The 20,440-nt window shown below is 38.8% G+C and overlaps 1 protein-coding gene across 2 annotated transcripts in view; it reads right to left on the bottom strand.

Moving 5' to 3' along the window:
- Positions 1-271: 271 nt before the first annotated feature.
- atrnl1b (attractin-like 1b) overlaps positions 272-20,440 on the bottom strand; it is a 64,679-nt gene continuing 44,510 nt past the window's right edge. For both annotated transcript variants that reach the window (XM_069155560.1, XM_069155561.1), the window contains exons 27-29: positions 9,634-9,741; positions 3,069-3,183; positions 272-2,948 (exon numbers count right to left, since the gene is read on the bottom strand). In XM_069155560.1, the coding sequence (XP_069011661.1) occupies positions 2,824-2,948; positions 3,069-3,183; positions 9,634-9,741 (348 nt within the window). In that variant the 3' untranslated portion in view covers positions 272-2,823. The remainder of the gene's footprint in view (positions 2,949-3,068; positions 3,184-9,633; positions 9,742-20,440) is intronic.

The following is a 20,440-nucleotide window of genomic DNA, read 5'->3' as shown; positions in this document are numbered from 1 at the left end:
AGCATAATTCGGTTTTATGTCTACTTTTTCCAAATTTGATTGAATCTCTGTTCGATCTGGCAGAGTCCCTGCTGAATATGTAAAACCGCCAAGTGTGTCAGCATATCATCTGTTTTGTTCTGCCTCTTATCAGAACTATTACAATACAGATTAGATGATAAACCACTTAGAAAGATGGCTCATTGAAATGTCTGCAATGCCCCTTTTTATTTTTTTTTAAGAAAATATATATGCAAATTTATACAAGTACAATTTGAAGTTACAATCCAAAAGTTAATGTGACCCTTTTGCCTTTTAACAACGTTGCTTTATTCCACATCCATTTAGAAAATGCTTTAATCGTTTAATAGAGTATATTGTAATTTTGTCTTTGACTTGGAGTCAGTGTATAATAAGGCTGTTTAGATTAATGCCCTTAACTAAAGAAAAGTTATGAAAGCACCAAGAAACTATTTCATATTACATTCAGATAGTACAACTTTCAAAAAGGCAGTTTATCATATGTATAAATAACACTGTAGAATATATCTTTTTAGCATCTTTCACTGTAAAAATGATCTCGCGCTGACAAACAATCCATCAAGGCTTAGTTTTGAGATTTGTATTTTTTTTTTTTCTCTCTCAATCGCTTTCAAAAGGGAACACTTATCTTTGGCCGAGGCAATCACCCCGTGCTGAACAGTGACCATCAGAAGGCAATTACAAATGGGAGGTTTAAGCTTCAGAGGCAGCGAGCCGTGAGCAGACAGACAGAAGCAGAAGAACGGCCATACTGCACCGCAAAATTCTCCGCCTGTACAATTAGTCATGTGTAAGAAAAGACTCCACTGCACAAAAGATTTTCAGGTCTGTTTCTTTTCTTTTTTTTTTTTTTTTCATTTTATTTTCTGGCATGTTATCCATCTTTAAAATACACTGAAGATATGCAGTTTCTCATCTTTTTCACGGTACAGCGAGACCCTGATTCCTGTGTAATGACACCGTTATCGGATTACTCTACAAACACAAAGTAAAAACACATTAGCTGGCACACCATCCTCATGAAATGCATCGAAATGACCATTTTGCAACAAAAAAGCAAGACAATGCCCATACAGTCCTCAAAGATGCACAATTCAAAAACAAATGATTGAAATCAACGATAAAATCAAGTTAAATGCGCTATTACACAGGAATCTGTTAAATATCAAAACAAATTATTAACAGAAATGCTCTTTTCACAAGTGTAGCAAAAGACAATTCATCATAGATATAATAGTGTCAGGTGACGAGGCCTAAAATAAACGATAATCTTTCGCCAGTCTGTCATAAAAACCCGACAGAACACAAGAAATCTCAAGTGACAAAGACTCACATTTGTTCCAACAAGACACTGTACAGCTCAGGGCAGAGGTGGAGGCGGGGCTAAAAATGCTCAACAGCGTTTGGAAAATTCTGCAGATGAACATGTCCCCTTCCTCAAGAGTTCAGGGAAAGCCAAGGCCATTATAAAAAGGTAACGGAGTAGCAGAAATTAAGTCATAGCTTCCTTCGGATGACAATTAAAAAAAAAAGAAGACACAACCTTATAAAACAAACCAGTAAAGAGCCAGGGGAACATGATGTCCCTGGTCGAATTCTATCAAGCGGACGTCTCCTTCCTTGAATGAAATCCACCCGCCACATCAATTCATGGGCGAGTTCAAAAAGCCTGATGTTCCAAGTTGCACAGCAAACTGATAAAATTACAAACTACGGTACAGAATCACCCAGAACTTTTTTGTTTTTTTTTCCTTGCGTTACTTATTTGACAGTGGCCACGCTGAAAAAGATCAGAATTTGTACAACAAATGACACTTGCAGTTTGCTAATAAAAATGCATCTAACTTTTTCGTAAGATTCGGAGATTTCCATGCTTTTAACTTTGATGATGGATGGTTTTGTTCGTGCCTCCTCCACTCTGCGGTCTTCACCCACACGCCACCGGTGGTGATCGCGGTAATGTCTCTGCAGCATTTGTACACGTATTCCACGGAGAATACAGACTTTAGCTTCAGTTGGGTGGATGATAAATATGTACAAGATGGTAATTGACAAAATACTCTACTTTTGAAAACACTACCGTGCGGTTGTGGGATGTCGAGTCGAGTCCCGGTGTAGCGCATAGCTCCTCCCTCCCGCCCCACAAAAAAAGGCATAATGAATTTAAGTCCGTACAGCGAAGGCCGAGTCGGCCTTGCCATAAAAAAATAAAGGCTTTAGCACCATAGAGTACCACTTGTTGCCAAGCAAAAGAAGGTCGAAAACCGTAGTGGCAGCACAAACTGGATATCGAGCAGTCATTTTCAATCGTCGGCTGGGTTTCTAACATGGCGAGAAGGAAACCAGTTAACTTTGATTTAACCTAATGTACAGACACCTTTGCTTCTCTGTACTGCTGAACAAATGGATGGTGTTGCAAAGTGTTTACGACTGAAGCTTCAGCAGGTCCGGATCCTCCTCAGTAATCTGTCACTGATGGCACTGATTTGGCAGGTGTCCGCTTGATGCAGATATTAAGCCTCGCCACGATCGCTGCAAATGAGGACCCGGTAGGTTGTTTCAGAAGTTAGAGGAGGCTTTCTGAGGTTGACATTTGCAGAAGAGAGCAAAAAAAGGGGCAGGAAAGGTAACAAAGGTTGTGCTGTTGGAACATGAAAACTTCAGTGGTAGCAGCCGAATGAAATCTTCTACGTGTAGTCGTGTTGTGTCTCTGGAAAGGCGTCCGACTGGGACCGTTGGAACAATACGTGACCTCGGGTGGCGTAAAAAAAAAAGGGACCCAATGGACCGAGCGGTTGAGACTCAGACGCAGGTCCCTTGGTGTGCCGGAGGAAGGGCTTTTCGGTTCTTTAAACCCTGGGACTTGTCCTTAAAATCTGTTGGTTTCTGCTGTGAAATGTCTATAAGCGCACTGGCAACAATGAGTCCTGAAGAAGGGAGGGAAAAAGAAAGAAAAACATAAAGGTGGTGAAACACGGGCAATTTCCACGCGATCTTCTGTTCAGTCGAAACAACAAATAGATATTGGTTGCAGCTTGTGTTGTTACCTGACTGTCCTGGTGGAGGTAGGCCTGAAGGCCCAGAGGGTAGACGCACGAGGACGGTCAATACAGCAGCTTTCCCTCCTGAACACGGCTCCATCGCAACAGGTTTAGGTGCACCCTGAGGAAAAAACAAAAACAAAACAACAACACCGCTATTAACCACATTTTCAGGACTACTACGAAAGAAAGTCAAACTTGTCAAATGTAGTTGTTTATTTGTAAGGGTCGGATTTTCGTTTATGGGACCGGCAGCCCAAAAGTCGCTTGTATTAGCTGCTGGAGCTGCTGCATCTAAGATGAGACACTCTCCTGAGACGAGTGGTTTGATTGGTCACACAACAGAAACACTCGTGTCCCTGTCAGACCGTCTTCATGACGAGACAATGACCTCCCCTTGGACATAAAAGCCAAAACTGCTCGTCTTGACCGTGAAAAACATGTCACCCTGATAATGAACGTCAAGGGTTTCACAGCATGTTTTGGATGAGAGGCTAGAAATTGTGCAATAATAACCTGTCTGAATAGAATTGTCTTTTTTTTCTTTCTCTCTCTTGTGTGGCTGAATTAAAAATAGAGATAAAAAAGGCAGCAGAGGAAAAATGGTAGAAAAAAAAAAACTGGGTCCGCATATGCATTAAAACATGAAAAAAAATGAACAGTGGGATGCGGTAATTTGTCCTTCACTGAAATTCGTTGTACATTTCACCCAACAGAGAGACAAAACACTGATAATATTTTATGCATTTTAAACAAGCATTGACTCTTAAAAAAAAACTTTACATTCTCTATTCAGGAAGTACAAGCGATACGGGGCGCGTCATGCATATGGATCTGTTTAAGCTGCAGAATGAAAAAGACACTCGGTGTGATGTGAAGTAGTTTCAGCCGCTCTCCGAGTCCTTTCCTTAAAAGCAAAAGCAGGCTTGTTTCCTTTGAAGCGCGCAGTGTAATTTTTCCATGTAAATGCCAATTAAGTTTGCCATCTGAAATGCCATAGTTCACGACTACAATATTTTTCCAGTTGCTCGGCGACATTGAAGGCGTTGTCGTATCCGCGGGGCTTTGTAATTATAACCAGGAAGGCAGTTGAGCACTGTTAAAAAAAAAAGATCTTTAAAATGATGTACTTGACGACAACAACAACAACAGGATAAGAAGACGAGAATTTTAGGTGAAATGTTCAGCTGAACGAAACAACTGGTACCCAACGAAAAGAGCACGGCCGGAGGGGGGAAATGTAAAAATTCACCGTCTCGCGTGCTGAAGATTCTGTAACCTAACGCTGCTAACGGTGGCGAGTACGCAGACCAGCGTTCAGCCAAGGCCCGCCTTAATACAAGCGGTTACATTTTATAATCGAATGCATAAATCTAAATCTTCATCTTACTGGTTAACTGACACTAAAAAAAAAAAAAAGCCGGGGAAAAAGCGCAGACGCTCTTTTTCGGGCAAACTGCACAGCAAATGTCTTACCGATTAAGTTTTCCTACATACGGGGGTCAAATCCTGGAGGTGAAGTTAATTATTAGTTGGCTTAAAAAGAAACTAGCTCAGTAGTCAAAAGAATAAAAGTCTGAACCAATCATGTGTCACCATTTGATGTAAAAAAAAATAAATAAAAATAGACCAAACTTTTGACACCTATGCTACTTAATGTTGGTTTGAAAAGACACTGGACTTGTTCTTTTGTTCTTCTTCAAAAGAGAGCCCTCTTAGTAGAATTCCAATAATTATCCAAGGTTATGAACGCTGCCAACATTGGCCCCGGTGCTGCTAATCAGCTGGAACTAATACCGAAAGACGGGAGGGCAGGAGAAAGGTGAAGCGTCGACTGAAGCCCAAAGTAGGAGGTGCATTCAAAGTGACAAGACAAATTCAAATTTTTAATCGTTCGAGAAGAATCCTTCTGTACGCGTCGGACGAGTTTCTGCACTGTCGCATGACTGGAGACCTACAGATTGTTTATGTGCATTGTTACGTCACCCAAGCAAGGCAGAACGCAATATTCTCGTGCATCTCATATTACATCTGCCGCAAACAGAAGGGCAATTAAACTGCCGAGCCATGTCATGATAATTCAAGTGATTTTGCTGATGAATAGCTCCGTACAGACAAGGGTTGATAATTGAACCCATGTTGATTATGATAATAATAATAATAATAATAATAATAATAATAATAATAATATTAATATTTAATTTAAATACAATGCAAATGCTATTTTTTTTTGCCGCGCAAGCCACGTGGCTTTGGAGATAACAATGTCGGTTGAGCACTTTGGGACTATTCGTGCGCGGTGGTGATTGGCATATAATCACCAGCTAACACGCTGACCTAAGATGTGTCAGCAACGAGCTCAAAACACTGTTGGGCCCGACTACAACCTCACACAAGCTATCAAGGCCTGTGGACTTCTTTGGTCTTGTTAAGGGAAGAAAGCTGCTGTGTAAAAAAAACAACGTTTTTTTTTTTGTTTTTTTAATTCCTCTTTGTGCCACTTGCTTTTTACACAGTTACTTTGCAGACCAACGTTCAACACTGGTGCAATGCAGAGCATGAGTGCGGGCTCTACCTGGTGTCAGGATCAATCCTTCAAATCCGTTTACACTTCCTTATTTACACCATTATCCAGTCCAAAGCTCTTAACATCAGCTCTCCCACGTACCATGTACTGTGTTTAACCTGCTCCCTGCATATCATTTGACTCAACTCTCTGAACTGCCAAACCAACTGTAACCACTGAACCTTTGACTGGACAAAATAAATATACATATTTATATATATTACCACTTTGAGCTCAGGTTTGACTGTTGGGTTTGGTTTACACTGACCTATTACAGTCATGCTCTGCACATATGGTTAATTTACACAACACAGAAGAAGTTGATACTGTTATTCTATTATTAAAATCAGTATATGTAAAGAATTAGTAGCATTGTAGTAGCAGTACGAATATACATGGGAGTCAATCAAAAAAAATGACAATAAATGAGAGCATGAACAGGTATGCTTAACTGTTTTCTTTTTATTCTTTCTTACACTTTTGAACTAAAGTGAGCTACTTGCCGTCACGCCAATGTTCAAACTTTTGTAATTAACTGTATTACGGTCATTCATAACCATCCAAGCCCATAAACATGCACACACGTGGAAACACACAAACGCTCTTCACACAACGTATCTGCTTTCCTTTCCCCCGCTGACAGGTGTCATCCATCACACTGGCTGTTCGTTAGTGGTTCCATATGTTGAAAGCCGGCCGTAGTGAATGGAGACATCTAGGTCTGCAGTGTCGGGGCCCGAATGGCCCCTCTGTCCAACAGCTGCTGACATCTCGGTCACTGAAGGCAATGTCCGTCTTGGGGGTTTAAACCAACCAAATGGAAGAAACTGGCACAAAGGCTGTTATAATTGTCCCTCTCAGACCAGCTGGAGGGTCTGTAAAGCAGCGACGGAGAGATGCTACTAACTAATGCAGTGAGATCAGTGCTGACGATAAAGTCCGAGAACGACGTCTTAAATGTTCTCCCGTGATGGGACTGGTGTGAGGGGTCACTCCTGACGCTGCAGCCCTTCTGTGTTTCGTTCTCTGCACAGATCGTATCAATTACAAACGTTATTGTGATATTCAAATCATTTCCCCGAGCTTCTTAGTGTTACTGCATGAAATCAGTAAATGAATACAAACAGAGCTGGGGAAACAGATACGAACCACGGCGTCGGGTGTCCTCTTTGACATCAACAAATATTTTCAATCGCTAAGTGGTGCCAGATGCTGACCAATTAACCTTTCCAAAAGAGAATTAGGTTTGTTTCATATGGTTCACCTTCAGCTGGTGCCAAGGCATGTAATGGAGCTGTATGTGGTCCAATATGCTGGATATATTAACGCATTTGGAAGGTGGATTTGATTTTTTTTTTTCCGAATACCCATCAAAAAAATTTTTAGAAGCTGAAAAAAGCTATTCCAATATGGTGTTTTCATATATACAAATGTAGCAATTACAGACATACAGTAACTCCCTGACGCAAATCATTTTGACAAAAGGAAGCTACATAAATGGAAATAGTAAACAAATTTTACACAAGCAAGGTGTAAAAATGTCTCACTGTTTAAATAGATAGCACAAAAGATACCGGATCCCAATTCACTGAGTGAATGGATCGGATCTGGCCACACGTCGTTGAGGATTGTTACCCGTCAATGCATCCTAACGGGCACAGCGTTCGGGTCAATTCTAAAACTATTGGAGCGGCCATTAACCAGCATTGACCATCACAGGACATGTGCTGTACTCTGTGAGCAGAGCGCAAAAGCAGGTCTGTAATTGACCGTTGCAGGTTTTATAGACTCCGGCTTTTAATTCCTCGATATTTGCTCGCATTGCTGCAACTGTTCGTATCGCTTCATGTAGATCTACCGCCACCGCCTTTGTTCGGATTATGCTTTGAAACAAATGCCTGACATCAACCTCTGCCCCAAGGCTGTGTGGCTGAGCAAACCTTTAATGCAAACTGGATTTCCAGACTTCAATCGCAGCGAAGAGTGTCGCTGTGAGCAAAAGAAAGGCACAGCCAATGTAGCAAACCGTCAAAACTTCTAAAGCAACTGCATGATTGGCTGCAAGAGCTCTGGAAAAAAAAGCTGCATTTTAAAAATTAATTAAAATACGTACAAATGTATATCATACATGAATTTGATAGTTGTTTTTCTTTTCCGGCAAAAGGTATGTTTATAACCTGTTAGAAAATATATCAGATGTAAATGTTGGATTTGGCTGCTGCACGTATGCTGTTAGTATGTCATTAGACACTTTGGCTGCGCTGCCTCGAACGTGATTTGAGACCATCCACGTCCTACAGGAAAATCTGGAATGGAATTTATTAACTTAACAACACTTGAATACCTTCATAATGTATCTTTACTGTATTCTTCAAATGCATTAAGGTTGTGTATTGTTGCATTAGGAAAAGGAGTATGGTACATTAAGTACCCACATTTCTGTGAAATAATTTTAGAACACACGCGTGTCAATCAGTTTCTTAGTTTGCAGGCGTTTTCTGCAACAGTAGTTTCATAATAACTTCCTTAAAAGCTGAATGGACATCTAAGTCAAGCATTCAAAGTCACGCATTTATAGGTGCGTTCCGCATCTTGAAAAGGTCGAGAAACAGAAGCCTGCAGATGTGCTTTTTCCTGGTTATCATTTCCAAAACAGCTTGGAACACTGTTTACAGATATACTCTCCAGAGTCTTTGCTCGAATGTGCCTCATAACATGAACAGCGTCTCTGATTTTTGGGCAGGACAGAGAGGAGCACTGCTGGAGAAAGTTATTAAACAACAGATGGAGACGCATCCCGCTGACAAGCGTGTAATCAAAATGTTACCTAAATCAAAGCAAAGCACGGTTTTCCAACACCATTCAGATGTAGACTGCTTTAAAAGTGAAACGATAAAGTGCTCTCAGAGAGCTGAGAAGCATTGTTTTCCTCCTCTTTCTCTCTTTACGTTGCCCTTCACAAAACTTGAATGCATGGTGAGTACCACTCAGCAGTATACTAATAGCTAATGTGGTGCCTATTTGGTGGTTGCCACAGTGATTTTATTTCTCTCAGCAGCAGGTGACACAGAGCTCGGTCCTGGCCTATGCTAAGTCCTGGACTTCCTCTCTCCTTTCTATTTGTATCGGTGGAGGAGAGAGCAACTGGGCAGAATGGAATAATTCGGTGCAAAACTATATGAGCGCCCAGTGTATAATCAAAAATAATAATCAATCACATTTTGGATGCAAAAAAAACCCCCATCATATTTTAGTAAACAACCAAAAAGCACAAATTAGTCAAGATGAAAACAGCAAAATACATCATGTGGGACATAAAACGGTAATGAAATGTTCCAAAAACCATCCTGACGTCATTGTTTTCATATCCTTTAAAAGTAGTGACCATCTTTTTTTTTTTTTTTTTTTTTGCCAAAAGACGAACTACTTTCATTATGACATCAATTTACAATATGTTATTTTAAACAGCTCTTGAAAAATGTCTGCAAGTCTGCCTTTCTAAATGTAGGGGACAACTCTTATGAAGAAGAGAGACAGGAAGAAAGGACCGTCACCGGCAGTTCTCTTGTTGTCGAGGCGGCTTTATAACAGGCTGACATATTGTGCGTAGAGGGTTTGAGCTGACTGAATACAGCACAATGAATGAACTCTAATTATATAGCACTACAGATTTATTCCATATTCTGTATGGCAGCAGAAGCAGTTACAAATATAAGCTTGCTTATATCAGGTTTCAATGTAAATATGACAAAATAGGAGTTAAACTTGCAATTTTTGGCTTATGTCAGAACTCAAAGTCGGTTTAGCTGACAATACTTGATGGTGGAATTTAGGATCAGGACATTATCATGTTCAAAAACTGTCGGGCCATCAGAATGGAAAACTGTGATAGAGATTATTATCAAGCAGCAACTCCCTTTTTATATTAGCACAAATTGTTTTGGCATACATTTGATAATCTATCTGTGTGTTTGTGTTTATGTTCAGAAATGAGTTCAGACTTACATCAACAACAGGCTGCAACACTTCTGTGAGTTCTCCTCTGGCATCCAGTGAAACAGCAACTGAGGCAAACGGACGACTGGCCATCTGCTGACGCTCTCTCATCAGTTGCTGTAATATCAAACACACATAACAGATGAGCAAAACATACTGTAGGTTTTACTCCTAATTCAACAACAGATACATACAGAAATATGATCTTCTGCAATAATAATGTAGATGCATACAGAGCAGAGCACTTGTTTTTTTTGTTTTGTTTTGTTTTTTTACAGGTAATGTACATCATAAAATATATGTATAAAATACAGCAAATTTTAAAGAGAAAAAACACAGCCCTTAATGATGAAGAATTTCAATGACATTTCAATGACATCACACAAAACTAACCTCTTAATTTATTTAAAAAAAAAAAAAAAAAAAAAGTACAGTTATGCATTATTGCGAGAAGTATATGAAAAAATAAAATACTTTGGAAAAAATGTTGTACCTTCTAAAAATCTATATACACTGTGTTCTGGATAAAATAGTGTCAGCACAAATCAAAAATCAGCATACATTAAAAAAAAAAAATAATAATAATCTGTATTGTAATATTGATTCTGTAGGTTAGATTATATTAGATTAGACTGTATGACTACCGTACTTTCCGGACTATAAGCCGCTACTTTTTTCCCACGCTTTGAACCTCGCGGCTTAAACAATGACGCGGCTCATTTATGGATTCAATGGGTTTCGAAAGGCTGGACTGCTGCGTGTTGAAGAGGGCAGCATGAGCTCAGCGGGGAATTTGCCTCCGGATGAAAGTAACGAGAGCGACAATGAAAACGATCCAACATCGGATTAAGCAATTCTGAGGCTATTCAACTCCGACACCGAAGGAGATGACTTCAGTGGTTTCAGTGCACAGGAGGAGGAAGATAGTGACCAATGACTTTCTTGGTAGGCTACTGTTTACCGCTAATTTTGTATTTTTGTTACAAGCCGTGCTTCGTTAAAGCCTGTGTAAAGTTCATTTGTTTCAATGTACCGGTAGGCACCTGGGGCTTATAGACATGTGCGGCTTATTTATGTTCAAAATAATTATTTTTTTAAAATTCTGTGGGTGCGGCTTATATTCAGGTGCGCTCAATAGTCCGGAAAGTACAGTACAATCTTTGATGCCATGAAACATATAATAGATAAGTGTAACATGCTTCAAAGGGTTTAAAAGTAAGAAAGAAATTGAAAATGATAAAATGATTTAATTCCCTCTAATCTACAGCCAAAGGGCTGTTATAGTATGAGGCTAAAAATCAATAGCTGATATCCATGAGGAAACACCGAAAGACTACCCATAAATGTCCATGACCCAAGGACAAGGGAAATTACTTATCACTGAGCCCCGAACTCTACTTGAAGATTGCAAGCAGTGCTATAATTTTGTAATATAATAAAACGGAATATTTGGTCCAATTCTGAGGCACAAAAATTGCATCATTTTAACATGATGCAAACTATAGTAACACTAGAGGACAACGAACCATCACCACAAGAAATACTAGGAACTAGAATTGACATGGACTGAGACTGATTAATTTTATATTAAGTGTTAATCTATAAATCTGTCTTCACTGATTGGATCAAGTCAGGCTTCCATAGGATATTTACTGTAATTTAGTTTCCATCACTCAGAAACTTCAACACATTTCTCTCATAGCGTCTCCACAGAAAGGCTGCGGTTAGGTTACCACCTCAGAGTGACACCATTTCTGTTGCTTAGGCTGAGCAGAAAATAGCTTCTCTTGTTCCCCCACTGATCAATATTGTAAAACAACTAGCGCCACACTTTCATCAGCAACGCATTGTCTGATCAATATCTAAACAGGCCGCCATTTTAGCGCCAAGGACATCGCTGATTGTTATTGGATTTGCGATGAGCTTAAGTGTGCCGCATGAAGATCTAATTGTACTTCAAGCGGTTGTGATGGCGGGTCTCGTAACCTGCCCTTCCTCTATACTGCTCTAAATATGGCTCTTCGTGCGCACAAACAATTTTAAACCAAAAAACACATACGGTACAACAGCAAAAAAGCATTTAGTTGGATGTTTGGGTTGTGAAGATTTTCAACGTGTCTGTGAGGGACTTTCTTAGAAAATAACAGAAGGCACACAAATTAACAGTTTGCTAAACCCTTCTTTTAAAAAGCTACTGCCCAACCATAGCTTACCAACTTTAACTGAACACGGTAAACAAGTTCCGTTGATGCGTAGAAGTGTAAAAGTGTAGAAAATGAACAAAACAGTGTTTGTCTGCTTAAATATAGCATGACCGGCTTAGAATAGCAACCCCATGTTACCTTCACGGCATTTTATGGGACATTTTGTTAGCTACCTACAGTTTGTGTGGTCACATGTCACAAAGTAATCGAGTAACAATTCTCTATTGTGTGGTCCCTGCTATGTGGATTTAATTTACAGCAAAGCAGACAAACAGGGTTATGACAGATAGACATTACCTTCAACCTCATGCAATTGTGTTTATATCCATCAATTTAATATTTAGGGCCTTCTAGCTTAATTTGGTTGGGTTCATTTGAAACAGGACAGTGCAAAATCGATATATCGCCCCAGACATACCAATGCAAATTTTCATCTGTTGTGTCTGGGCATAATTTACACTCGCATATAACAACTTTAAAAATTATAAACCAATAACTTTGCAGGGACATCATGTTAAAATGTGGCAGGTGAAAATGTTGAAAGACAGCATTTTTTTTTTACACGAGCAGAAATTAGCTGAAGTAGTTGTAGTTGGCTTCTATAGCTGATAAAATCTGCCAATACAGCTGTTATTTATGGAAACAAAGAGATGGATGTCATCTGGTAATGAGAGGCTTGTTTTCGTCCACCTTTGCTTCAAGTCAAACACCAATTGTCTCAAAAATGACAAAGATCTTCATGTTGTAAATATGCCACTGTTAACAATAAATGATACATGAAGGAAAATGCCCAAACTAATTATGATTTTTGCTGCACAATACTAAAACTCTGCGGGTCATCTTACAAAAGAAGAACAAAATCTGTAATGTTTACTACAATGGACTGCTAAGCACTTTATCTTAGGTCAGCTGCATGAGAACACTGATTTTTTTTTTTTCTGGTGGTCTCATGCCTGTGTAGGAATTTGTCCTTGGGGTAGTAATGAACCCTGAAAATCTTGGGCCCACTCCCACCCTCACCCACTCTGAATATAATTAAGTATTCATTAGTCTGGCTATTAATTGGCAAAATTTAGGTCTGCAGAGGTTGACAGCATTGTAGAAATGAAGTGGAAAAAAAAAAAAAGAAAAAAAACCGTTTGAAACCGCGTCTGGTATTATATGAAGGACTCAATTAGGAATGACTGGTTTATAAAAACAGACAATATGGTTGGATTTTTATTAATGCTGTCCCACCGAAAAACATATTACTTTGTACTTTTACAAAAAGAAAATTGTACCTGCTTTTAATGACTATTTCTTTTAGGAATAGTTAGAAATGACATTCACGTTGGACAATTCCTTATGGAATATGTGCCAAAATCAATTTGCACCTTCAACGGGGATAATTCACATTAGGTCACAACATTAAAGTTGCTGTTCATAAATATTTACATGCAATGTAATCTAAGAAATAATAATTTAAAAAAAGGCTCAGCTGGGCCATGAGCATATACCATACATCTGCCTAGGTCTTTTCCCTCTCTAATGTGCCTGCCAAATAAAAAGGTTAAAAAGGAGAAATATGGTCAGAGCATTATCATAAAACAAATAATAAGAAAAAATACAACATATATGTCAATGCAGCTTTTGTTGAAGCATTTTGAAGATTTAACCATAATTTTGCTGTTCTACAGACTCACTGGTGAAGTGTGACTGAGAGGAAAGTTGCACTGTTTTGTTGACTCACTCTGAAAACATTCCCCAGGGGACTCAGAGCTCAGAAAAAACAACAGCCATATGAAATTGAGATTGATCACCTGATTGATTTTTTTTTTTTTTTTTTTCCAGCTGAGATTTTTAAACCTTATATCTGAGCTCCCATGTTAGATTGTTGTACATCTCCACTATTAAACATCAAACCACCAATACCAAACCAATAGATTTGAGCTGCTGGGCCACCGCAGGTCAAAATGAGAAATCTTGCCCTTTTCGAAAAGATAAACGCAGGATGGAGGGCCCGGCGAGGTTGGTGCAAAACAAGAAAACAGCTCTCGGCTTCTTATGGTTTCCAACACAAAAGCTTCAAATCCAACAACATTCATCCTAAATGTCAGATAGCAGTAATGTTATTTATCATGTTGCGGAATTCATTTAAAGCAACAAAGCACAAGAAGAGAGCAGAGGCAAAGTCAGGGAATGCTATGGGGCTTTGCTGTGTGTCCAGAACATGCATCACAAATGTGCTGGGAATACAATCATGAAAGGGCCCAATACAATAACAGAGAGATTACAGATATGAATACGTTATAAGTTAATGACAAAAGGCAAGAGTGAACTCTGTAAAACCAATTACCGTTTGTGCAATGACAGACTTGTCAAGAATACAAGCTGGAGCCATTCACAATTTTGATAAGGGTGGGCACGGAGTGGACTGCTATGCAACTTGATTAATTCTGCAAGTGAGTGAGTGAATTATCTGTCTGGTGAATACAGCATTTTGTTCCCTTCATTGGACTCTATAAAAGGCTAGGTATCACCCCACCTCTGAGCACACTCTACACCTAAACAGATCACTCTGTCCCTTTCCTGGTGGAACAGTTGCTTTGTTGACAATGTAATTTTACCATTTGCATGTTGTTTAATGTTTAATAATCTATTGAAGATTACCAGGTATCAGTCTAGTAGCCTGCCGTTATATACTACAGTGATATGATATCGGTGCGTATTGGTGAGCTGTTGAATATTGCTGTTGTGTAATGAGGTTAAATTATAGCATAAAATAGCAACTCGTTCGTGGGAAAGCTTGTTGAACTTGAAGCAGCTCTCTCATCTATCTGAATTGGGTCAGTCTGGCAATGCAGAAGGGGAGCCAACACAGAAAAACTGAACATAAAAAAACAACAACACGGGGTCGACTGGCTCAACTTCCACCAAACCAAAATCATTTAGTGAGGCTTTGGCCAATCAAATACCTGCATACCTGGTCAACTGCTTTTGTAATGTGAATGTTGCACTTCTCCCCATTACTGTGTGATTGTTGCTGTCGCTGTGATCACTTTCCAAAGGTGAAAAATCTTTTCCGGAAGTATAACAAACAGCTGGCGTCTAAGAATTTACACTCGTGGGTAAATCACTCAACCTGGGACCTGAAGTAACATGTTACTCACGCAGGCCTTTTTTTTTCTGCTAAGAGTCTGCAGAGTCTGTGCTAGCAGCTGTGAATTTTCTCAGACTAACATGGATCTCAGAGTAAAAGTGCCAACATGTTGATGTTAAGCTGGTAAAACCTTTATCAAGTTAACCATTTGACATGTTACTCGTTACATTATCTAAGAACCATGAATGTTTGTACTAAATTTCAGAAGAGTAGACTGAGGCTGGGGAGATAAAATATCCTCTGGGCACCAAAAATGTCTGCACAAAGGAAATCCATCCAACAGTTGACCCAAAGCATAAATACACATATAGAAGAAAATAGGAGGAAAAATATCATCAAACAAAATCCATTATAGAGCACAAAGTAGCCCGTACTCTTAACCTTTGCATCCCTCACTATCTTTTCCTCACAGCTAACACAACATGCAGGTTCATGGCATCGGAACTGGCCAAAGCGATTACTAATGTCAGGACTTCATAATAACATTTGTTAAGATAAAAAAAAAAAAAAAAAGGTCCTTTCTAAGGTAACTTCATAACAGTTTTGTGTGCTAGAATGCTAGTAAAACATCGCCCCTCTATCCAACCATCGGTGCTTACATATGTTGCAAGTGTGTACATCTATGCGTGCTTGTAGCGTGAGCGTGTGAGAGCGCGATGAAGAGCGGGGAGCCACGTTAGATAATTCCACATTTGTGTGTTTTACATCCTCGTGTTGCGGTCGAGTGAAATGTCAGCACTCCCTCCTTTCTGTTCCCCCCACAGGTAGCTTCAAAGAGGTCAACCCTTGTCCTCTTCCGTGGCATTTACAGCTGTTGTCTTTTCCTCCCTTTGTCCCCACTCGGGATCCAAGTCTCGTCACCTATCCTCAACTAACATGATTCAAATATAACAGCTGCGCCTTTGGTGTTATGTCCTTTTAAGTCGGAAAAAAAAAAAAAAAGGAAGCCCTCATCCAAGTATTGCTTTAGTGTGGTAAACATCAACTTCAACAACAGGAATTATATGCTCTCCATGCTATGGCTTCTGGGAAACTAGTATTGATTATTGTTCTTTCGTCCATACACGGGTCATTTTCAGAATTACATGTAGGTAATGATTTGTTGGCTAGATACAAATTTACATGTCAAATATGTTTCCAGTAAAAACCTAGCCTGGTATTACCAGACCCAAATTCAATTTGTGAATATATGGGTCTGGCACTATTCAATGAGGATTGTTCCCAGTCGGTGCATCCTAATGGCCGTAGATCTCGGGTTAATTTTGAAACTATTGGAGGAGCTTTTAATCAATTGGCATTCACCACCATTTGATGTTGTACACCAAAATTCACAGAGCTGTAAACAACAGAGACCCTCTTCCAATGGGAGCAGAGTGAGCGAGTTGGTAAATAACCATTTCAGACTTCACAGAGTCTGGCTTTTTGTATTGCTTCTAAAACTAGATTTCAAAACAAATACTTATTTTTAGATCTAGCACAACCTAGAAGTACCAACATTGATTTCACAAAAGCCAGCCAGAAAAAAAGCCAACAACATTCAATTCACCGAAAAACAAATGTGTATTTACCATCAAATCATGTGTGCTTCGGGGCACTTTACAAAAGTAAGGTCAAGAACTTACAAAAGAAATTTCAATATTATAGACAGAAACCCAATGATTTTCCACTGAGCAAGCATTTTATGACAATGGGAGGGAAAAACTTGCTTTTAAACAGGAATAAACCAGACTCAGGATGGGCAGAGAGGGAAGACATGAACATTAAAACATTTGTTCAGTGTCAGATATCCATATGCCACTTGGCTGGATCAGAGTCTCATTATCGTCTCTTCTGTCCATGTCTGAAAGCCTCATTTAAACTCATTCATTTCATGTCCTTATGTCAGATGGAGGCTTAGACGCCCCCTCAGTCCAAATCCTTCCATCCCTTATTTGGATGAGTCTTGTAAGTGCAAGCGCTTTCAAATTAACTGGACACATTGTTCAGTGAAGAGCAATCAATTCACCAATGAAACAAGTTTATATAATACCATAAGAGACCGGGTACTGTCTCAACACAAATGAGAAATAATAAATTCCATTCAATGTGACTAGAACTTCACATTAATTACTATGTGGCAGAATGCTGGATGCAACCTAAAACCCGTACCATTACAATCAGTGCAATACAGCAAAGATGCCATCATTAATAATATGGACAAAGACGAACATCATGGACACAACTCGAGGACACTGCATCCACAGTACCACTTCTAGTGCCATTTTACAAATGATCAAATCCATGGCTGGCTGAGGAGACGCATGCCAGAAAACTGACTGGATAACACCCTTACAATTGCACTTGAATCACCGTGGTAAAATGTACTTGAAGGGGCTCAGGCAGAAGAGTGGTAGCTTTTTTTTTTTAAAGATATTATACTGAATTTTTATCAGTTATTTTATCATCTTTAAAAAAAAAAAAAAAATATATATATATATATATATATATATATAGAATAACCTGTGTAACTTTCCAGCAGACCTAAAGCACATTTTATTTGTCTGTAAGAAGCTTGCTTAGTGAAGAGGGAGACAAAGCATTAACACGGTCGAAGATCTCCCTGTTCTATGTTTTGACTGCATGTCTTCGGTTACAAATGTGTGACTGTGTCTGTATGTGGGGCCCGACTCATCATGGACACCCTGTGTGCATGAGCCTGTCCTTTCAGCTGAAATATACTGACTCTGTAATTCTTTGATTTGTGATTCTTTAATATTCTTATTGTAATCCTTGATAATTCTTCTTGATATTTTTATATTATCTTGTTTTATAAATTTGACAAAAGACAGTTCATTGTATCACTGTTTATGTTCATTGTTCATTTCTCACGGGAAATACATCCTTTCCACGACAGTATGTAGAAGCAAGAATGTGTCACATCTGCTCTCAATAGGTCAATAATGTGAAAAAAAAAATTGAATATTATACCATTTACATTTGCATGATTTATCACCCTTGAAATGACTTTTTATCATTTATCACATTATCACAGTTATGGTTTTTTTTGTCAGATTTTAAATGGGAATTTTTTTTTTTAATGTCCAGTATCGACCTGAGTAAAACAAATAAAATACAAACAAACAAAGCAAAGAAAGTCCTTTCTATGACATGCAGGTGATTTTTGTGTAATGGTCTTTTTATCAGTCAATGCTACAGACAGAAGATCTTGTTTTTTGGGTGGTGTTTTTTTTTAAGAAGGATCGATTATGTCTGCACCTGTCAGACACTGATAATAGAGTGTATAAAGAAAAAGTGTTAGGAGTTTAAGGTTGTTTGTAGGACTGGTGGATCCTTTTGGCAGCGAAATCATTTTCATTTATGTGTAATAAAGAAATATATACTAAAATGCTTCTGTTAGTGTGATCCTGAATGGGTCATTTTTGTGTCTTTACAAATGGTGTTAACGGGAGAAAACAGGCCTGGGTCAACAATGATAGCAGTGTGAGGGGTGTCCACTTTAAGCAGTTGTTTGACCTCAGCTTCAAAGATTTTCAGACACAAGCACTTCCATAAGTGATGCACAAGATGGGCCTTTTTCATACACAAAACCTTTTTAGTCTGACAGGATATAAAACAGACCTTAACCGGTTCTGTAATAATCTCGACTAATGATTCTACTGCTTTGGGTATTATGGAAGAGTGGCCAGGAGAACCGCCCCATGACAAGGAGCTAAAAACTACTTGCAGAAGCTGAAGTACCCATAACGGCGCTAAACAACACCCTCCAGGCTCTTACAGCTTTCAGGAAAAGGTTACCAACACACAGCTTCTCTTTAAAATGTTTCTTAATAAGTAGGGCACCTGGAAATGCAACAACAGGAACCTTAAGGTATTATTTTTCACAGGTTTAAAGCTGTGCACCAGCTATTCAGATCTTTAATAATACATGATAGGAATACATTTTGAAATTAATCATATATTGGTTGTTCAAAACCTGTTTTGTTGACAGGGTTTAACTGCAGGAGGGAAAAGTATTTGATAAAAATGTCATGTCCTATACTGGTTAAATCTCTAGTTGAAGCTAGGTTTATAGAATTCACTCCCATCACACCTGCCTGCCTGCTTCACCTTTGCAGCCAAGAAAAGCTTAGAGCAAATCCCGACAGAATACCAGTAGATTTTTAAGATGGAGGATGGATTCAAATTCAGAAATTTCGTTGCAGTAGAGAATGTAAGGATCACTTCTGGATTGCATCATGTTTCAAAGAGAAAAAAACATACGTTCTGTAACTGAATGAGCAAAATAAAAATAAAAACATTGCGAAAAATTTACAGTAGAAAGGACAGACTTCAAATGAGTGTGCATTCAAATTCAGAGCAATAAAAATAGACAGTAGATGTATACATATATTTTCTTTCACTTATTAACTAATTCATAGATATAAACTGATGTCATCTGCGAACAAATTGTTCGGTCCTTCTTGCAGACGTAAAACCAGCACCCACAAGAACATTGTGGTTACAAAACTTCAGTCCACCGAAATTAAGATACGGAGCTTTTTATTTAACTATATATTTGTTTTCATCTGACAGCTGAAGGACAGTGACAAACAGATGAGATGAACAGCAAGCGCAGGCAGAAAAAGTGAGCAGAATGTTAATGGTGGGAGCCCATCTGCTTGCATTAATTTTTATTGACTTTAATTCTTTGGATAGGCAGGATTCGGAGGCACGGCAGCTATCATTCTTGTTTATTTTCATATATATCAATTAGAGGATATAAAATTCAGATCCTATGATTATCAATGTCATCCACAAAGGGGAAATAAATTGTGAGCACTTTATTAGTGGACTGCAGGTCAGAAGGCTGGATGTGCACCAAATTAAACTTCCTCCTATTGAGTATCAAACAGCATCTAGGAGAATATACGATTCACTCTGAAGAGATGGAAATGATGGTTGCTCTTAAAGAAACCAGAAAGCCACCCAATGCAGATGGTTTGGGGGGCAGCGAGGTGAATTTGCATATATTTGCTCTCTGCTCAATTTCCTGCACAGTATCCTTCTTACCCTCTTTTATCATTTCTGCTGCCAATCATCTCATCCCCATCTATTTCAACACCATCTTTTATACCAATACTGCATATTAATGATTAATACCCCGGTCATTCACAGTATATCTACTTGCTTCTTTTATACTTCTTCCCACTGGTCCACTAAGCTTGAATCCACAGTTCATCAGTATTATTATCTACAAAAAACCTGATCACATAGGGGGACATTGAGTTTGCCAATAACGAACTTTGTTAAACAGTGGTCTAAAAATGTTTTCACTAAAATCTCAGCATCATGCTGAGAATATTACGATTGACTCTAAGTGCATAAGTGCAAGCTAAATACATTGGTTTCACAACATTTTACAAATTTGGATTCTAACTGACTGAAAATATTCCTTTAACATCCTGTTGTAGTGATGGCTGGATATCTTTCAAAA

This window comes from Embiotoca jacksoni, unplaced genomic scaffold (assembly GCF_022577435.1).
Source record: "Embiotoca jacksoni isolate LCO1_2020_lvr unplaced genomic scaffold, fEmbJac1.0.p SCAF_20, whole genome shotgun sequence".
Taxonomy (NCBI): Eukaryota; Metazoa; Chordata; class Actinopteri; family Embiotocidae; genus Embiotoca; species Embiotoca jacksoni.
The sequence above is the reverse complement of the archived record's forward strand: the minus strand, read 5'-3'. Positions and strand labels throughout refer to the sequence as shown.